The 20,547-nt window shown below is 41.4% G+C and overlaps 1 protein-coding gene across 14 annotated transcripts in view; it reads right to left on the minus strand.

Moving 5' to 3' along the window:
- Positions 1 to 5,139: 5,139 nt before the first annotated feature.
- LOC309700630 (peripheral plasma membrane protein CASK-like) overlaps positions 5,140 to 20,547 on the minus strand; it is a 52,955-nt gene continuing 37,547 nt past the window's right edge. For 2 of the 14 annotated variants that reach the window (XM_082524318.1, XM_082524322.1), the window contains 18 exons: positions 19,479 to 19,600; positions 18,700 to 18,777; positions 18,518 to 18,598; positions 15,868 to 16,056; positions 15,336 to 15,414; positions 14,995 to 15,080; positions 14,629 to 14,697; positions 14,479 to 14,547; positions 14,321 to 14,356; positions 13,917 to 13,955; positions 13,325 to 13,521; positions 11,990 to 12,123; positions 10,418 to 10,498; positions 8,829 to 8,909; positions 8,458 to 8,660; positions 8,148 to 8,231; positions 7,755 to 7,781; positions 5,140 to 7,005 (listed from right to left, as the gene is read on the minus strand). In XM_082524318.1, the coding sequence (XP_082380444.1) occupies positions 6,829 to 7,005; positions 7,755 to 7,781; positions 8,148 to 8,231; positions 8,458 to 8,660; positions 8,829 to 8,909; positions 10,418 to 10,498; positions 11,990 to 12,123; positions 13,325 to 13,521; positions 13,917 to 13,955; positions 14,321 to 14,356; positions 14,479 to 14,547; positions 14,629 to 14,697; positions 14,995 to 15,080; positions 15,336 to 15,414; positions 15,868 to 16,056; positions 18,518 to 18,598; positions 18,700 to 18,777; positions 19,479 to 19,600 (1,832 nt within the window). In that variant the 3' untranslated portion in view covers positions 5,140 to 6,828. Of the gene's footprint in view, positions 7,006 to 7,754; positions 7,782 to 8,147; positions 8,232 to 8,457; positions 8,661 to 8,828; positions 8,910 to 10,417; positions 10,499 to 11,989; positions 12,124 to 13,324; positions 13,522 to 13,916; positions 13,956 to 14,320; positions 14,357 to 14,478; positions 14,698 to 14,994; positions 15,081 to 15,335; positions 15,415 to 15,867; positions 16,057 to 18,517; positions 18,599 to 18,699; positions 18,778 to 19,478; positions 19,601 to 20,547 lie in introns of all 14 variants that reach the window. The other 12 variants (XM_082524321.1, XM_082524323.1, XM_082524324.1 and 9 more) reach the window with 9 other exon arrangements.

Consider the following 20,547-nt stretch of genomic DNA (forward strand, 5'->3'; position numbering starts at 1 on the left):
CACGTATGAACACTAAATAAGATAATTGAGCACAATTTTCTATTAGTGTTAATCAAAATAGACTCAGTTCAATAGTTTTATGCTGTAACAGGGGTTAGAATAGTTTTGTGTAAATCACCACATTCAGTTTAGTCTGACTGTGAAGATGTGTCATTTCCACATGTCATAAATGGCACTGATATGCAGTGGAGTTTATTTAATACAAGCAGAGTCTATTTATCTGAGGTTTAGGTTAAACCCTGGACCTTGGGGAAAAGAGTATGTACAGATAAACATGGTGTGAAGGTGACAGTCGACCCTTGGAGGAGGAAAATTAGAAAGGAGACAAGTGGTTAGTGACTGTTTTATGGTATGGATGGTTTGTTCTATCATGCACTGTACATTGTTGTTGTGTGGTCACTGCAGGATAAATATGTGTAAATATGATTTGTCATGAAATCAGACTGAAGAAAAACATTGCTTTGACAAACAGCAGGCCTCCCCAGAAAAAAAGGCTCAGGTACAAAAAGCATCGTCTGTCAGTGAAAACACGAAAGACGACATCACTTCTACACTTTTACTGTCACTGACACGAGAACGGACTTTGAAAACACGAGTTAAAACTAACTGCAGTTTTCCTTTTTGCTGCGTGTAGAAGATGCATGCAACTTTTAAAATGTTCAACAAATATAATAAAGCAACTTGGTAAACTTGGACACTCATGTGCCATTTTTATAATTTTAGTATTAGGAAAGCAGAAAAATGAAGCTTTTATTTTGAAAGCAAGTCCAAGTTTCAGCCTCACTGTGGCTGCATGTAGCTGGCTTGATGGAAGACTGAGTTGAAGCCCATTTGTAGGAGTGAAATGGGTTCGCATAAAACACTAAGCAGGGGCCTCTGGCAGCAATTGATCTGAAGCTCACATGTGCTTATTTGTAACGGTCCAAACACGACGCTGTGTGTTGTGCATTCAGTGTTTTAAGGTTAATGTATCCTGCTCACTCTCTGAGGCTTAATTTGTTTTTGAATGAGTGTACCATGCTGCATATTAAGCTCCGTTTGTCTATGCAAAGACCTGCAGATGGCCTTAGAGGACAGAATACAGCAAAACCAAAACATGTAAATAACCACCTCGTACCACAGGGTGTACTCGATGTCTGCGCCGGGTCTGCTTTGTGGTTAGCTGTAAGATCTTGCTACAAATTCAGAAATACTACACACTTCTGATAAAGACAGGGAATTAAGCACATCTGAGCAAGTGACTGACTGAAATGAGTCAGAATCTGCGTCAGGCTCTTTGTGTTTGTCTTTCAGTTTGACTTGAGCTCTAAAATCAGTGATGATCTCTCGCTTGAAAGGTCCTGACATTTAGGACTTTGTGGTGGAATGTTCGGGAAAGTTTTCACCGCAGAAGGTGACAGAGTGCTGGCTGGCTTAATTCAGCTTGTTTACAATCTGCGGAGCAGACACGGAAGTGACGGACACGGCATAAGTGAAGGCTGTTTACTTAAACTTTTTTTTTTTTTTAAGTTGTTTTATTTTTTGCTTTTACTTTGAAGAAAAATCTGCAAACCTTTCAAGAAGTTTTTATGAGATGAGCCGGCGATTCTGTACATGCAGTTTTTATATTATTAGAGAATTAATGCAGAAAAGGCTTAGAGTAAGTGTCCTGAGGCCTCTCACAGTAGCTGTCAGGTTGCCTGGTTTGCTTCTTGAAGGACGCGTGAAGTTTTATTCATAGCGAGACTGAAACGCATAAAGCCAAACAGCTAGTTCTTTGAGTCTGACAGTCTGCAGCCCTGCAGGTAATAAAAGAAATTCTGTACTCAACTTAAGCCAAAACAGAATAAATATGATGTTTTTGGAGTTTGTTTTGATGGAAGTCGTGCGGCTAAATTGTCTGTCCATCACTGCGTGAAGGATGCTGCCGTTTTCCGAAGCTGAGTCTAATCTGATCAGGTGTTTTTGGGCGGAGGCGTGCAGCCATTAGAGTTTGATTCCATTTCCTCAGCTGTGAGGGTTTGAAGCAGCAGGCTGATGGAGGCATAAAAGGAAAGCTGCCCTCAGTGTGTAATTACCTGACAAGGCCAGACATTTCTCCTTGTGCGAGAATCTGTTTCTATAGTAACAAAGTGTAGCAGCAAACATACGTCTGAATTCAAACCAAGAACACAGTGTTGATTATACAAAGGTCATTGAGGGATGTTAAGTGGGATGAATATTATGCAGAATTCTGAAGGTCGCTGACGCCTTTCATCAAACTTGTTTCTAATGATCCTTTTTCTGTTTCTCAGGGTTGTTTGTGAAGAATTTCATTCATCATCAGGGCCTTACACAACTTTTCAGCATCGCACTTTAACAAGTTCCAATGTCGACAAGCCTTGAGTCAGAGAGCACGCAGTTCTCCCTTTGTTTCACTTTTGTCTTCGTGTGAGAAGACCCCCTGCAACATTAATGCTGCGCCTCTTTGTGAAACACCAGAACTGGTCGGTCTGTTCAGTTATTGTGTTACCAGCCAGAATTCGAGGTGCTGTAAACAGACGCTGTGGCGTTTCTTTTATTCAGAAGCAAATCATTGCATTGTGTTGCTCTGATGCTATCAGCCGAGAAACCGTACAAGGTGATTTAAAAAATTAGACATTTTGAAAAGTCTTTTGATTTCCTCTAATTATAAGAATTTGAAATACTTGATTTATTAGAGCAGTTGGAGCACCCTGATATTCATAATAATGTTAGTAACTGTAGTAATAATAATGGCAACAACAGCAAAAAAACCAAAAAACATGTTTTTGAGCAAAATGAAAATGATTTGATGGGTTTTATCTGCAGCTCGTCTACGTCGTGCCGAGAAATGTGATACCTGCTTCTGCTTTGTAAAGGTGCCTGAAAATATCTTAAATCTAAACTAGTGCCAGGTGGCGGCTGCTAACCTCATCATAGCACAGGATTTCCTGCGTTGTCGGCTCAAATCAGCTATTTCGTAAGCAAGCAAAAAATGCCATTGCAGTAAACGTTCTCTGTGGAGGAGAAAGAGCAGAGGAGGCAAATTCCCCCAGTCCATTTAGCACAAGTTCTTCCATCTGTGTGTCTGTGACTTAGGGGGGGGAGAAATTCATCATCAGCTCAGTGTCTCACAGTACTGATAAAGGTCAGCCTTAGACTGAAGGCAGACAGACAGGCACAGTGTCACTCTTGTCGCTCTTTGACTTGTAACTTTGGGCTTTTCAGAAATCTGCAAAGAAATGGTCAGTATTTTAACTTCTTTTTAAACTGGCTGGATAAACCTAAGGCTTAGAGAAAGACTATTTCTGTGGTTCAAAGTTGGACAAAGATGGAGCTGCAATTTCTTTAGTGTTTACTTGCAATTTTGGGGCGAACTGAGGCTATGATTGGTTTATTTTTCTGCAGCTTGTGGCGTTGCAGTGCTTTGACATGAGCTTTTGCTTCCTGTCCTGTTTTAACCACACTGTTGAAGCCTCCCTTGCTGCACAGTTCATATTTATGCACAATCTTCCATCTCGCGGTGGATTGAGGCTGTAGCCTGCAGGTAGACACTCAGCATGTCCTTCATGACCAAAGCTCCGTCGCTGTTTTGATATTCATTATCCTGAACTCGATGTGAACTCAGGAATTTTTTTTTTTTTTATCGCTGCGTGTGTGTGAAACTGAAATATTCTGATGGAGCAGCTGTTCAAAGAAGTTGAGCGCACAGTACTTTAAGAGGTTGTTTCTCAGTAGCACTGATAGATTAGAACATGTCATTTGTTCATATAACAAACACAATGGTAACACTGTAAGCCGCAATATGCTTAAGCTAACCACAACATGACATTTCTAGATCAGACATGATTTGAAACTAGAGCAGAGAACATTTTTATCTGATCTGCTGAAGCAGCTGAATCGGATGAAATGAGGTTTTAATGACCTCGCATGTTCAGTATCTGTTACATCTGTCACCTCTGAGGCCGTGCGGTCTGCTGTTATTGACCAGGCGTTTTTCTCCCCTTGAAAACTGAGCTGTTAATCAATACAGACGTGGAAAGATTCATTTTTAATAACTCTTTGGTTAATGTTATGCCCACAAGGAAAATATTATAAAGTGTAGATTTGTGTCTTTTAAAGCCTGAATATATTAATATGTCACTGAATGCATAAAAAATTACAATGTAACTTGCTGCATTTCTTAGATTTAGTGTGCATGTTATTTATTGATCCCATTTTCACTACAGTTCACTAGAATTTTTAGTTTTATTTTTTACTAACTTAATTTTTTATTTAATTAAAAATTTTGCACTACTTTGTTTTACGGCCTTCAGTGTGGGAGTGTGGTTCTTTTAAGTGTAATGATGCTATTTTCACTTTGAGTCTTTATGCTGCTGCTGTAACCGTAAATAACTGTCAACATGTGAATATCTCACATGAATTCTGTAAGTTATGTCATATTGATTTATTATTTTTAAGTTAATTTTTTTTCTTTCCCTTTCACCGTATTTATTTTTGTCCCTTGAATGTCACCCAACCGAAGAAATGTAACAGAGCGTCGGCTCATCTCAGCCTCAGTCGAGCTGTAAATTATATTTAATGATTTACTATTTCATATGTGTGAGCAGGATTAGTGTAAGTTAGATTTGATTTCTTTTGGATTTTCATACATTTGATAATTTCACGTTTACAGCTCGGAATTGTTGAATTTTGTTGCTCATGAATTTCAGTCTAACACTTCCAATCTGAAAGCTTATTAACAAACTTTATTTTATGGCACTTCAAATGCAAACCCACTCATTTGCATAAAGAAGTAGTGAATAAATGTTTAAAAAATTGATGAGATAAAGAATATATAAAATATGACTTGAAAATAATAAAATGTAAGAAGAAAGCATATTAATAGTTATTTATATTGTACAACAAATGTAAATACAGAAAAAGCAAATTTGAGCCTACATTTTATTTTGAATATTTTTTTATTGGATATTAATTTGAGTAATTTTTTAAAAGCACTTTGGTCTATTATATATTTATCCTCTAATTATTTGTTTTGCTCTCCTTTAAAAAAAGTTAAGTTAAAAATTTTGATTAAAAAAACAAAATCTAAGTACACCCACACAGCAACCTGCACCCACGCTCACTTTCACATCCGAAATAAGACGCAAGACGCTGCGGTTTACTTTAAACACGTAAAAGGAAATATATTTTTTTAAAAATGAAATAACAAAAAAGAACAACATTTCATACAGAAGAGCTGCTTTTCTCATTTGCAGAGGTAATTTACACAGGACTTGAAATGAAGACACTTTACTCAAAGTGGCACAACGGCAGCCAAACCACAGCTTGAAATATTGACTTTTTTTATTATTACTATTATATTATTATTGTTTTCCACTCCTCGAGCCTTCAACTGATGTGCCATACATGTGTGTGTTGTGCCACTTGTGGTAAAGCATGAGGTTATGTCACATACTGAGCTTCTTTTAAGGGTTAATATACACTGGCTCTTGGTAATTCACTCATGACGTACGCACCATTGAAACATTTACACACAAAATTTTAATCTTCTCTTCCCCCAGAAAAACAAGAATTCTCCTTTATTTTTTTTAAATATTTTTGAAGACAACAGTTAACAGTTCCAAAAATGGTGGCTCTACGATTGGACCGATCCCACCTACGTGAAGCCCTGTCCTTCCACACAAACATTTCAACAAGCATGGCTCACTGAGTGTTAGGAGAGAAGAAATGGTTGTCGTGGCGCCGGTCTGCCTGGCAGAAAGCAGGGGTGTGCATAGGTGTTAGCCACTTCTTCCCCAAGGCTCTGATAAGGCAGTTTTTCCTTTTATTTTTTTTTACCGTTGTTGTTTTTGCTTCCACTTCAGGAGCCGTGTTTAGTGGTGAATGTCAGTGCTTTTATTTCTTTATTTTTTTTCATAGCTGGTAATGTCTCAAAAACGAACTTCCAGGTCCACCGATTCGCATTTTGTGTACAAGGGAGCAGAGTAAAGACAGCCAGAGAAGAGTAGGCGAGACGTCGTGAAAACCGAGATGAGAGAATGCAGCACGCGTTTTCTTCATTGTCCATTTTGTGCAAACTGAGATGTAAACAAAGACCATCGAAGGCTGGGGAAGGAAGCATAGGACGTCAGGCTACAGCAACACGGGGAGAGACGACATAGAGGGGTGCAAGTGTGCTCGTTCAACAAACTGAAAGGCACAGAGGGCCGGTGAAATAAATAAGAGCTGAGGGAGAAAGAAAATGCCAAGTTTCCCGTGCTTTTTGTGTCACTCTAACTTGGACGTGGAGCTGAGGGAGTCGGTTGTCGCCACTATAGCAGCTTCTAATGTGCTTCAGAGTTCGGCCTGCTTGTCACAGGAGCCGAGGAGATTAGAGGGGAGAACGGAGTACCACAAGGAGTGCATTAAAAGGTCAACACGCACACAGGCAACCCCATAAGACTGCTTTATGGTCATGCTTGCTATTGTCTTTCCAATATTACCATCCATCATCAATTACAAAAGAAAAAGTACAAAATATCTACTACACTGCCCCACCACTCCCCACCATTCAACTATATTAGGACAGAACCATATTCACTTAGTTTTTTAGTCATTTATATATATATATGTATATATTTACACAACAATATGCCTTTCAGGCTGTTGAGAAAAGGGGCGAGGAGGAGGATGAAGAAGTCTCGGTAATGAGACATCAGTCATTAGTTTCTTCGTTTCTCTCTTCTTCAATAACAGTTTATCTACAGAAATGCAATTCTGATGAGAGATGTGATTCAGAGTTTAGATTCCACGTTGAATCGGAGATGGATCGTCGAGGGCAATGAGCGAGTTGCCGTTGAGTGTATGTCAGTAGACCCAGGAGACGGGAACCCACTGAGGAGTGGTGGACACCAGGTCCACAGCCTCCTCCAGTAGGCGGATGGTGTCGTCGATCTCGTTGTTGATGATGGTCTGGTCAAAGTAGTGAGCGTAGGTTTGCTGCAGCATCTCAGACTCCTTCTGTAGCCGCTGAAGAGATTCGTCCTGGTGGAGTGAGGGGGGGAGAGAGAGTGACATCAGTGCCCGGCTTTGGCTGAAGTACAGAGGTGATGTGCTTCGAAAACGCTGAACTCTGCACGTGTTCTTAAACTGACCGTCAAGGTTTTAGATAATGTTGCACCCACATTTTCTGCTTCAATTATTTAATGATGTGTTAATATTACACAAAGCAGGTAAGATAAGAGTCCCAGGATGTGGCTTTTGTAATAGTTTGAACTGGAAAAAGGAAGAACTGAGTCTGAATATATGACCCAATCATCTAATTAAAAGATGGCTCTTAAATAACTGCAGTATTTCTAGGAGTTAAATTGAACTAATTAGTTGTCTTTTAAATAAGTCTTATATATTAGGAAATGATGGAGTTAATATCTATAAGAATAAAGATGTAGCCTCATTTGTAATGGAGCTCAGCTCAGTGTTAGGGCTCAGGCCCTTGCCCTGTTCACTATAACTATATAACTATTTACCCCAGTAACAGTTCTGAATATGAGGAAGGGAAAATGGAAGAGAGAGGTGGAAGCCTGATGAAATAACAAGGCGTGAAGTTGCATCACAAATGAAAAGGCACCCAAACAAAGGGATTATTGGAGGGATTAGAGGAATTAGAAGGAATCAAAAGGTAGAGTAGTGAACGAAGCTAGACTGCTGCTATTTAAACAAACACAGAGGGGCACAGATGCTTTTCTACAGTCTCCAAACAACAAGTGAACTCGCACCATTTAATTTGTACTTACTGGCAGTTTCCTGCACCACTTTGGGACCTTGAGTGCACATGAAAATAGGCATGCCAAAGGAAACACAAACATGCTTAAAGCAAACTGAGCACGTGCAGTGAGAGGAACGCACAGGACGACAGAAATGGAAATTAGGATGCTCTTTTAGGCTGGGCTGTCCAGTTTGAATTCAGTGTGTGGTCCTTTGACCCCTAACAGCAATTACGCTAAAGCAGCACCCTCTTGATTTACATATGTAATGATGCTCTCATCTGTTTTCCTTCAACAACACACCATCGTAATTCAGACTAGAAAGCCAGCGTAACTGTGCCATTAGTATGAACTCGGTTAGTACGTGCAGCGAAACATAACTGCTCAAGACGGGAAGAGCAAGTATAACAGAGAAGACCGTACCTCAGTCATGCCGGGGGTGATGGTGGGAGCCGCGATGAAGACGACGTATGGAGCAAACTCAGCTGTCCTGAGGATCTTTAGCGCCTGATGAGGAAAGAAAATCTTAAACTGTGTAGTTCACAAAGTGGCACATGAGACTGTTCTATCAGTGGAGAGGTTTTTTATACTGCCCAGACCTCCTATGTGAATTACTGCAAGTTCCAACATAAGGGTACTTTCACTTGAACTTATACTTGGCTTCTAGAGGAGATGGCTAATTTTGGGGGGCTTCTGGTTGTAGCAAGAAAATGTCCGAGCCGAGATGACTCGCCTGTGGCTCGACGTCTAGGATGGAGATCATGCCCTGGGCATGGATCTGCCTGATAGTCTCCAGCCTGGTTCCATACATGGCATCCTCGTGGCTGCCATACTCCAGGTAGTCGTTGTTGCTGATGTCCTGCATCATCTGCTCGTGAGAAACAAAGTAGTAGTTCTTTCCGTTCTCCTCGTCTTTCTTGGGAGGCCGAGTTGTGTCTGAGACAGAAGAGATGAATATAGAAGTTACACTCCCGATGATGACATTGTGGTGTTGCAACGGGTCAAACAGGAGAATCCACTTTGAAATTTAAATGTTTGAGTCATTCGTTTGCTGTCCAATCGTAACAAGAGCTTGTTGTGGAAGTATTTAGATCTTGCTCTTACGAGGAATAGGGTAGGCAAAGCGGTCGGGATGTTTGGTGATCAGCGTGTTCTTGATGTGCCTCCGACCGACTCCGTGTGCACCTGAATCAAAGTAGAAAGAAGAAATTAAACGCATTAGTGCAGTAACTCCACACAGATCAATCAGTTAGCTTTAAGTCTACGTTTAGTAAGTTGCAGCGTGCTGACAGGAGTCCTCCTTGCCAGTCTACGCTATGATGAAGCGTTTATTCTCACGTCCTCCACAGCTGTTGTCTGGTGTCCAGTATTTGCAGAAAAAAACTAATGTATATGTTTCCGAATTGATCTTTATAGCTGGTGCTTCCATTTGCACTCCCTTGTAATTTTAGAAAATCAAAACTGATTATTAATCATGCAGCCCAGCACAGTAGCACCTGGTTTAATGTGATCAATGAGCATCATCAGTGTTCCCACTCCATTACTCTCTTGTAATTATGAGAGTTTTCTAATAATTACAAGATCCTGTAATTGCAGCTGGTAATGGCTGATTCAGAATAATACTTTCTGTATGTGCTCTTCACAGGCTGTCTGAATCACTGGGCTTTTTTCTGAATAGTTTTTGGTACATCTTAAGTACAAAACAAAGGCTAATTTTGGTTGTTTGGAATGGAAATAAACAAGCCAGACCGACAGGCTTACTTTGCAGTGTAGAGTTATTACACTAAGGTGGCAGCATCTCACCTGCCCACAAATATAACACTTGCTGATAAATGACGTCTCTGCTCCGAGTTTGTCTCTAGTTAACATTTAAAGAATATAAATGTGTATTTGTTTCCTGTTTTAAATGCACTGGAGATGTTACTTAGATGATCCTTTTTGATATTCAAGCATTAGCTTTGCCTTTTTAACTATGATGGTTAACTAAGCACACACACAAGTTGAAAACATAAATCAGAGCAACAAAAGTACATTTTTTTGTCACACCCGAATGATATTCAAGTACACGTGCAGACTTCAGGAAAGTGTAAGGAAGGCACTGCAGGTTTTCTAATCATTAGATGGTTTGATGTTCAGTCCCCAAGTGAAAGATGGATGTGCTTCAGTGCCCAAAAACACGATCTTCTGCCATTTATCTGGTTTTGAGGGCAGCGCCTCTTGCCCCCGGTCTACTCCCAATCAGAAACCCAAACACCTAACTGGCTCCTCTCAGGCAGCAGCAGTAGTTCTACTCTTAGTCCCTCCAAAATGACCTAACCTGCAGCCTTTGGTCAAAGGTTAGGATGGAGATGTAGCTGTAATTTGAGCTCTCTTCACCGCAACAGACCAGTGCAGCATCTGCATAACTGCAGACACTGCACTAATCCCACCGTCAGCCTCTAGCCCCTTTCTTGCCTCACTTGTGAACAAGTTAGCTATACTTAAACTCCTCCACCTGGGACACCAACTTACAGTGGATTTATACTCTGTTAAATCTACACCGTAGGCACGCTGTAACCACAAACCCCTCGGAAAGCCTTACGGCACAACCTGATGTGCAACTATCTTGAAAAGCAGAAGAGCTACTGAACGGGCCAGTCGTGCAGGCTGCACGGTTTGTAGTTGTAGTCATTTGCTTTTCTGTGTTTACTTACCAAGTAAAACCAGCGTTTTTCTCTTAAATGACGGCAGTTTAACCACCTCCTCATATGTCACCAGATCTAGTTGATCAAACACTGCATCAGAGAATAAACAGGATTAGCTATAAGTATGAAGAGGGCATGCGTTACATGCTAATTATAATGGACAGTATGAACTACTTAAACATGTTTTAGCGTATAAAATGAACTCCACAGATGAATTTTGAAGTGTGTGCTTAACAAATGAATGCCTTGTTCTCTCTGGTAGGCATGACAAAACACAGCAGCCCTCCAATAAATCCTGCTTCATCAAACCTCATGTTGCCACTGTACAAGGGTATGTTGTTGCTCCTAACTTTATATGAAGCAACACCTTTTGTAAAACTCCAGCCTTCATGAAGCAGAATGTATCACAGGGTTCTTTTCAGATCACTGTGCTGTCAGATGGGTGTGCCTAATAAGGTGTCTAAGGGAACACATGCAATGCTGATGCTAATGAGATTAACATTCATTCCAATGTTTTGTCCCTGTGGCATAAATCAAACCTGGGATTCTCAGTCAGGCGGGTTTGAATTATTCAAATGCCGCCATAATGTACACCAACTGCTCATTCAAACAGGCACACCCGATGAAGGTCGAATGCCTCGAGAAAGCATTAAAACCTACTTATTTGCACTAACCTTGGTAAAACAGAAAAACTGAATCAAGCTGACTAACATCTCTTTAATCTGAATTACAAACCAGAGCAGCTCATAACAAGTCTGACAAAGCCGCTGTCATTCAAAAGTCAAGGAGACATCAGGAAGAGGACGAGGCATGAAAGCAGAGAGAAGGAAGAAATACGTAGAAGCTGGATGCCAGCTCTCTGGAGTTACTTACATGCAGCCATGTCATTGGGTAAGAGACAGCATGAAATATGGACAAAGGGTGGGAGCGGAAGGGTTAATAAAAAGACACCATAAAAGAAGACAAATCAAACAAAAACCACCATAACAAAACTTGTTAACAGAGCTGTTAGTCACTGAAAATGAGGTCAAATTGAGACGGCAGCAGAAGAGGTCTGTCAGAGGGAAAAGGCAACAGACATGCAACAGTTACACATACAGGATCATCTACACTCACTACAACAGGGGCAACAGTGCCGTTACAAGGTTAGCAATAGTCTTCATCACTTCAGTTGAAAGGACATGTGTCACAGCCCTTCCTTTTTATTGCCCAAACAAGATATTAAGATTGTGACTGCACATTTATTCATCTACTGCACATTATCAAGGAGATATAGGAAAACAGTTCAGACAATGTAGCTTAGTTATATAAATGAATGAATAAGAACAGGTACTTGAGTACAGCAATACTTGATAGCTATTAAACCTTTGCTTATGAATCAAAGATCTCAAAAAATATTCTTGTTTTAGTGAAAAGGCTTCACTGCCAGGCTGCCTGACAGGACTTGACAATATCTGGGACTAGTTCCTGTCACCATCACCACTGCAACCCCTACTTAGGGTCATATTACAGTTCTGCATTAGTGAGCGGTCAAGTTACCTGCTTACAGTGAGTGAGTGTTAGTGTGACTTGTTGGCTTACCTGCGTTGTGCTTGGCCAGGTATTTGTCTTTGTACTGTTTCTTCTTCTTGCCAAACCAGGTACAGCTGGCCTGCTGTTCCTGTTTGGTCTTCTCCATTGCTATACATGCCACACGCCTGAAAGCAACACATGCACTGTTGAATGGCCACATGTGACCAAAGGTAAATGTCAGTATGTGAGTGTAGAAGGAATTTAGCATTTTACAATAATGCAGAGGGGAATCATTCAAAATAACTTTTACCCTGCTTTACATTTATTTATGCACACTGACACAAGCACCAGCATTATGGTGGAGGGACTAATGTTGTGAAGCTACCTCCATCCCCCTCTAGGATACTGGTTAGTTCCAGGCTTGAATCCTGGCAGGGGTGCCTGGCTTCACAAAGACTTCATGGCCAACATAATAAGGTGTGTTTTAAAATAAAAAGCTTCAGTCACTGATATGCATTTTTATTTTAAACTACAAACTTGTATTTTGAGCTTTGTGATCGACAGCGTGCATATTTGTGAACTTGTGTGGTGACTGCCTACCGTGCCCTGGCTACTTGACAAGTGTGGTTCAGATGAACTCGGGCATGTAATGCCATCACTAACCACAGCAAACACAACAGGAAGCAAGACACTGAAATTTACTCAGGCCCAGGTTGTAAAATGTAGGTCAGTGGAAGAAGGACCAATCATTCTTATTGTTAGTACAATGTTAATACCACTCACAGCGCACATTTAACATATAAAGGCTGTCAGATTTACATTTTAATGTTCTCGTCAATGCAGTCTGGGATTCACACAAACACACTCCTTATTTTCAAAGGCTAATCGCTGCTAACCGGCCAGCCCGTCTCTTCCTGCCTGTTTTCCTTCTGTGTGGCCAGCTCACTGTGGCATTCTGCATCCACACAGGAGCGCAGAGGCCAGGCTGAATCCAGCAGGTGCAGAACTGGCTCATGTGCTGCTGCAGGGGAGTAGTAAACTAAGCTCTCTGTCCCCAGATAACAGGATTTCTGTTCCCGAGTTTGTCTTTAAATAACAAGAACATTACAAAGATAGAGTGCCTAGTTTTCCATAGTTGTACTACACAGCATGAGTACAGCAAGAACAGTAGTCTAAGTACATTTGTACTGTAAGCGCATCTGTGAGGTCATCCTTCAGAACCATGTTTCTTCTACACAATCACCAGCTGTCATGTTATTAGAGGTGCATCTGTAATCACTCAGGATAGTCTGGATATTTTTACTATTTAGCAGCCCTCCACTAACTTCATCAGAAAACTCCATAACAGCTAAGACTTGCTACAGTTTTAGCTTCAAACTGGCGTTGAATGTTTGCTGCACTCACCATTCCTGCAGTTCAGGTGAGGGGATGAGTCCGGCTGTGCCATTCTTGGTGTTCTCCAGCTTTCCTTGCCACCAGTTGTGGTCATCCTTGGAGATGATCTGAATGATGTCACCTACGCGGAAGCGGATGCCGGCTTCCTTGCATGGGATGAGGTCGTCTTTTGCCGGGTCGTACTCAAATTGAGCGCGTACATAAATCTGTAGGTGCAGAACAGTGAGAAAAGCCTACATTAGGTGAGGAGAGGACGACAAGGCAAGCTGAAGAGACCGGCTGCTACACTGGCAAGTAGTCAGAAATAAGACAGCAGTACAAAAGCCAGAGCAGGAAAAAGCACAAACACTCAGACTGATGAACAGCGGGACTAACGTGATCGAACAAAGAGCTTTGCTGCGTCTCTGCCTGCGGCTGGATTCGTTGGCTTGTGCACATACATCCATATTCTCTCTACTGATGAACTATTATGAAGCCTAAGCTTTGACAGCAAACATGGGATCTAAGCACCATTACGATGAGGAACCAAACTTTGCGGGGCAGGGAGGGGAGGGCTGAGAGGAGTCTACTTCTACGGAGGGTCCACCAAGCTCCATCTTACCTTGATGGACAATTTGTCCTTGATAGCAGGTCTGCAGATCTATGGGGTTGAGAGCATCACACACACACATACAGTATATCATGCAGTAGAAAATGTCGGGGGGAGTCAAGAAAAAGGTTATGAGGAACCCATACAAAAATACAAAGTTTGTGCTGCATTTTATATACATGTGTGTGTGTGTGATGATGGACTTTATCATGCAGAGGATATAAATGACAACTTTTGTTCTATAGTATGTGCTCTCTCTCTCGGATGGAGGCCCTACAGTGAAGACCAAGACTGTAATCAGAACAGGTGGAATGCGAAGGGGGGAAACACGAGTGATGTAGGTACATACATGCTGTGTAAGCACACCGTTGCATCGGGGGAGTGCACGTGTGGTGTAAACAGTTAGGAAATCTTACCTGACGGCCTTTAGGCTGAATAGTCGATGGCAGGTCCTATTTGGCAACACACAAAGAGACTTTTAGTATTTTAAGAGAACGATCTTAATCCAGATCCATTATCAAGACGATTTGTTGCTATGAGCTTTCACTTTTGGTCACCGTTACGCTGAACGTACCAGGATGGAGCTGGTCACACTAGCATGACCATTTGCAGGTGACTGTCGAGATAAATCCGGAGACTCTTTCTGCAACGGGATATAGAAACCTAAGGATTTAATTCCCCACAATGCACGTGAAACAAAATGTGTGCACTGATAGTTTTGTACCTCACAAGACATTGACTGGGATCGGTAACTGGGCACAATCTTGAAGGTGATGCTTCCCCTCATCTCTCTCTGTGGAGACGAAGAGCATTTTTTAAAAATCTTGAACCATTACAATAGTTCAATCACAGAGGGACCACTGTTGCTTTTATTCACCCCCTATTTCTAGTGTCCCCTAGTAGTTTTTTGGACATTAGAAGTAAACAGTTTTAAATGTTATTAATATTCAGGCACTAATAATGATGCTACTTGATGCCATCTTTTGGTACAATACATCACTAACATTACATCTTTAACGTGCTGAATAAATTCAAACAAATGCAGTGATATCAGCTGAAAAACTGCCTGCTCAGAGCTGGTGTGACCTACCAGCATCTTCTGGAGCTGTTCTACCGTCTGATTAGCAACGCTGATGCCATTAATCTCCCGGATCTCATCTCCTACATGCAGAGTCCCTGAAGTGCAGAAAGAATGAATTAATAAAGGTTACAAACGAGGCTCGTGGGTGTTGAGACATCAGTATTTCACAAAGCAGAGACTAGGAACACCCCGAGAGCCCAGCCAACGTAGAGTCACGTTGTGTCGTGTCACATTACCAGAAGTCACTCCAATGTGAGAGTACAACATAAGAACTATCACACTTTGTTACTCACAACCCTTACTAGATGAATGAGAACATTTTAAATGTCATCACATATGACATGATTTACCTTGTCGATGGATCATCCCACCATGCATGATGCGGGCCACAATGCAGTGGTTGAGGTCGTTCATTTTCAGAGTAATGCCCTGGAACAGACACAGGGTCAGCGCATAACTATTCAGTTTTTTCAATTCAAGTTTATTTACATAGCACCAAATCGCAAGAACAGCTGACTCAAAGCACTTTATATTGTAAGGTAAAGACCTTACGATACTACAAAGAAAACCAACAATTATAGGAGGAAGTGCTTTGACGACAGTGGAAAGGAAAAACTCCCTTTTAACAGCAAGGAACCTCCAGGGCGGCTATCTGCCGCGGCCAGTTGGGGGTGAGGGGAAGAAGACAGGACAAAGACGCTGCTAATGTCCAGATGACAGCGTTTTCATTAGCCTCTGTGCCACACCCACCATTATACTCTTCTATTAGAAATAATGCTGAACCACATAATCACAGTAGCTGTAGCTAATTTAGTTCCACTGTTGTTGACATAAAAAAGGTTTTAACTGTAGGTTTCTGAAATGTGAGCTTCCTGCACACACCATGGGCTCATCTGTGTTCTTCTGAAACTGAACCAGCCGAACCCTGGTGACATTTTCCAAGTCCATGTCTCCGTTGGTGCTGTCTGGGGAGTCTCCGTTCAGGTACGGTGAAGTAGGCGGGGGAGTCACCCTCAACGCCTCGTCGCTGTACACCTCGTGTGCCACCACATCGTGGGTCTGCAGCAGAGCCTGGACACAAACACTCAGTGTTAAGACTTGCAGACGATGACAGCTCTTCCCTGTTTTGGATGGTGGTGTGTATTGGTCTGCCTTGTTTATTTGTATATTTTCTCTTTCACCCTGCAAGGGGGTTAACCGAGAGTGAAAATAAAGAGAAGCTATATTTTCAGCAGCATGTTTTTGAGCTGTCTGCTCGCCTCGCTCTGTGAAAGTTTCATTTTCAGGTATTTTCTGTGAAACACTTTGGTACTCCTGTCTGCGACGGGCACTTTATAAATACATGTTGCTCATTTGTGTTCTTTGTGACATCAAAACCTTTAAGGGAATTTCTACATGTGACAAATACTGAACTCAAGGATGAACTAATTACAGTAAGGTGGTTAAAAAAAAAAAAGGTCATTGTGGCCTCAACAAAAAGCTAACCTAAAAATATAACATTTGCAAATCATGACATTTTACAAATCTGTCTCATAGGTCAAAGATTAACTTCACTGCATCAGCGTGCCCTTTAAAAACATCACCTTAACTAAGAGGTGGAGAAGCTGACTCTCTGGTATCCACCTATTAAATTACTTCACAAATCTTTCATATATTAGATTCATCAAGACCACAGGTGTCAAACATGAGGCCCAGTAGCCAGAATTGGCCCAGCAGAGACTCTAATGCTGGACAGCAATGGAAAAAGTGAAGGAAGTCGTACATTTTGGACTTTTAACAGCTTTACCTTCACTCATAAAGATAAAGCCATTAATGCTACACCAGAGTAAAGGGCCAATGAAAATTCAAATGAAATGATGTAAAAGTTCCTGTTTTTAAACACGTTTGTTTCCATTTAAGATTCATGCTGACAGATTTCTTCCATTAACTACAGCATTTCTTTACCATGTTGAAAATCTGAGATAAAAATCGCACTTCTTTTTCTCATATTAAGACATCTCTGGGATTAAATGTGTAATTAAAGTTCCTTACACTGACAGGGGTTTCACTGGTCTGCCCACTTAGGCATCTGGCCCACGATATAAAATGAGTTTGATGTCCCTGATCTAGACAGACAAACTGAGACTGATGTGCAGAAGCACAACAACAAGACAGCAATTCTCCTTTTTCTTTAAAGGTGTGTGTGGGCCCTATAGATACGTGGCTAATAATGCCATGCTGTTTTAGGGTTATTCTTTCTGGGTGCAGTTTTTGTGTCAGTGCTGAGGCAGAAAATATTGGTTCAAGCTGGCCAACAAAACATGCTGCAAATCCCTGTCAAGAGAAGGTACGTGTGAGCACGCACAGTGTTTTTGTACGAGTGTGAAGAGAGTGTGGCTTACACTAATCCTCTTTGGGCACTAATCATGTCACTGACACACAGGGGGTTTTTTGGGTTTTTTTTTTTTTTTTAAACATCCACCAGCCCAGCTTGCCAAATGATCACAGCTGCTCATCAGAGCGACAGCATGTACACTGATGATGCATGACAGTCAGGGAGCTTTGGAACAGCTGGCACTAAAGGCTTTTGACTTGCAGCAAAGAGAGCAGCTGAAAAGAACAACTAATAACAAAGACGTTAGTGCGCATTTACAGGACACGTCAACAATGGACTAAATGTTTGATGCCGAATCCCCCTGAATCCTCACCGCTTAAGTCCATAATTAAAGGGAACAAAACATGTCCTTCCATCACTACTTCATAACTGAAGTGATTACTAAAATCATACAGCTCAGAGGAAAAAACTCAAAGGCGTTTTCTGCCCCATGTGCTGCCACACTAAGCCCCTTCACACCATTTCTGCTAGCAGCACAGTTAAATGTCTGTGGCAGGATTAACCAGGCAGTCAGGTCAGGGTGCAGGACAGGCTAATTGGATTGAACCAAACTTAAAGCATGACAGCTGCAGTTAAGTGTCACATACCGATTCAGCAGAGAGACACACAAACAGCTCGGCTTCTTATGTTTCTAACCCAGATACAGAACAGCAGTACCATCCTACAGCTAGCTGCTGTGGATAGCAATACACACACACACACGCACACACACACACACACACACAGTAAAAACAACCCTATTCTGACTTAAATACTTTGTTTAATACAAAGCTACTCTCGACTAGAACCTCAGTACCTTTACATGAACGCCACCACTAACTTCTTCTAGCTCAGTTTCTATCTTCCAGGTCTTTCATCGGTATCCTCGGCATCCCTTCATCTCTGGTTTGTACTGGCCGCTAGAATCATCTGACGATAGTCTAGCTGATGCAAAGCCAAAGTATCGGCACTGCTTGCAGGTGGAAGCCCTTTAGTACATGCTCTCTTCAGCTCTGCTGTCTGTGCCTTTCCTGTGCGAGCGCTCACCAAAAGCTCAGGTGCTAAGCAGATTTGTAGTCCAGGGAGTTATGTGGGCTGACAAAAGGACCCAACTTCTGACACAGAAGGCTGTAATCCCAATTCCTAGATTAAGAATGTGTGTGCTGCCGTATATCCCACCATGAAGTGTGGCTGTGTGAGGATCCTCCTGAGCTCCTTGGCCTCCATATTCTCTGGGTAACAGGAGATGGTTTCCAGTACCTGCAGAGGAAAATAAACTTTTAGAGGCGAGCTCGTGAAGACGATCTATAAGCTACACTTCAGAGAATTTAGAAGACATTTTTATTTTTAGATTTCCTCACCTCTTTGGCTCTCTGCACTCCGTCACTTGGAGGATTTCTGATCTGAGGGGACGACCTGGTGTTGATTTTGTCATAAAGCTGAAATAACAGCAACAGCAAACAGCTCATGACATTCAGGAGATAATGCAAGCAAAGATGGAAAGCCCAAGGAGCCGTGTGGAGCATACATGTGGTTTACAGTGGTCCCTCGCTATAACGCGGTTCACATTTCACAGCCTCGCTATTTCATGGATTTTTTTGTGCTTTTTTTTTTTATTACAGCGCATTGTGTTCAGCATCCTGATTGGCTGTAGGCCATTGTCAATCAATCTCCTCCGTGCTGTGTCTCCCGTACAGTACAGAATGCGTTCAGCTTGTCAAATTTACATAAATCTTCGATCGCTAGCAGCGTGACTCTGAAATGCTGTACTGTATGTTTGTAAGTTTTCCCCAACAAACACAACAATGTCAATGAAACGTTTTGCAGCATCAAAAGCAATCGCTGGACTTATTCTTCTACGAAGGTTTGAACTTTGAGAGTGTTTAAACAAGAGAGAAAAGTGTCAAAATGCTCATGCCTCTCTGAGAAAAAAGTGTATAAAGTGTGTAGTGAGGGGTTTTACAGCCTTAAAACATCTATAATAGTTGGAAAAAAATAAAGCTGGCTACTTCGCAGATTTCACCTATCGCGGGTTATTTTTAGAACGTAATTTCTGCGATAAACGAGGGAACAATGTATTGTTGATTTGTCATGGCACCTACTGGATACTTTAGATACTGCAGACGAAGCGTTTACTCACATCTAACAGAGTGTGGAGGTGCTGGTCCTGGAAGACACTGTGCAGGAAGTCCATATCTTTCTCACTGCAGTCTGTCAATGCATGGATCTCCTCTAGACTGTCCAAAACCTGTGATACTGCCCCTGTACACACACACACACACACACACACACACACACACTTACGTTACACACTCCAAATATACACTCACTCATAATTACACAAACATTCACAAGTACACAAAGCAGTCTCTTCAACACTACGCAAAATGCAAACACTGAACATGACACTACCAGAAACAGGCAAAAACACAAACAAAATAAAAACAACAAATTCCACAAATAACCCAAAAAAAAAAAAAAAGAAAGAAAGAAAAAAGAAAATCACAAACAGTACAAGTGAAAACACTGGAATACACACACACACACACACACACACACACACACACACACACACACATACACACAAACACTCAGAACTATTGAACCCCAAGTACCTGCTGCATCGCCCACACATGCAGCAAAACCAGAGAAACAGCGGTACATGGCATCAATACATCAGAAGAAAGTCAGTTCAAAAAGTTACAGTGTGGATGACGAGGAGCAGCACTCCCAAGGAAAACAAAAAAAACAAAAACACAGCAGGGAGAGAATTACAATCTGACACACAACGTTATTAAAATTCTTCTCAGGCCGTGTAAACATGAACTGTGTGTGTGTGTGTGTGTGTGTGTGTGTGTGTGTGTGTGTGTGTGTGTGTGTGTGAGAGAGAGAGAAACAAAGTTTAAAAAGGCTCAGAAAGATCACGCCTTAAGTGAAACCACAAAAGTGTCATCAATTTAACTCGTAACACTTCAGCTCACAGTTTGACAAAGCCTGCGAGGCTAAGACACGACTTCTGTCCTTTATAAAGATAAAGATTACATAAAGATTAAAATTACATCTTAATTTAATAAACAGTTAATTATTCAGACTTGCAGACTTGAGGCGGTTTACTATAAGTGAAGCTTTGTTTTAGAGGAGCTTGAGCCTGTTTTGCTCAGTTATGAAGGAAACCTACAAAAATAAGCCTAAAAAACTAAAGCTGAGCT

The sequence above is a fragment of the Aulonocara stuartgranti genome (assembly GCF_965226115.1).
Source record: "Aulonocara stuartgranti genome assembly, chromosome: 23".
Taxonomy (NCBI): domain Eukaryota; kingdom Metazoa; phylum Chordata; class Actinopteri; order Cichliformes; family Cichlidae; genus Aulonocara; species Aulonocara stuartgranti.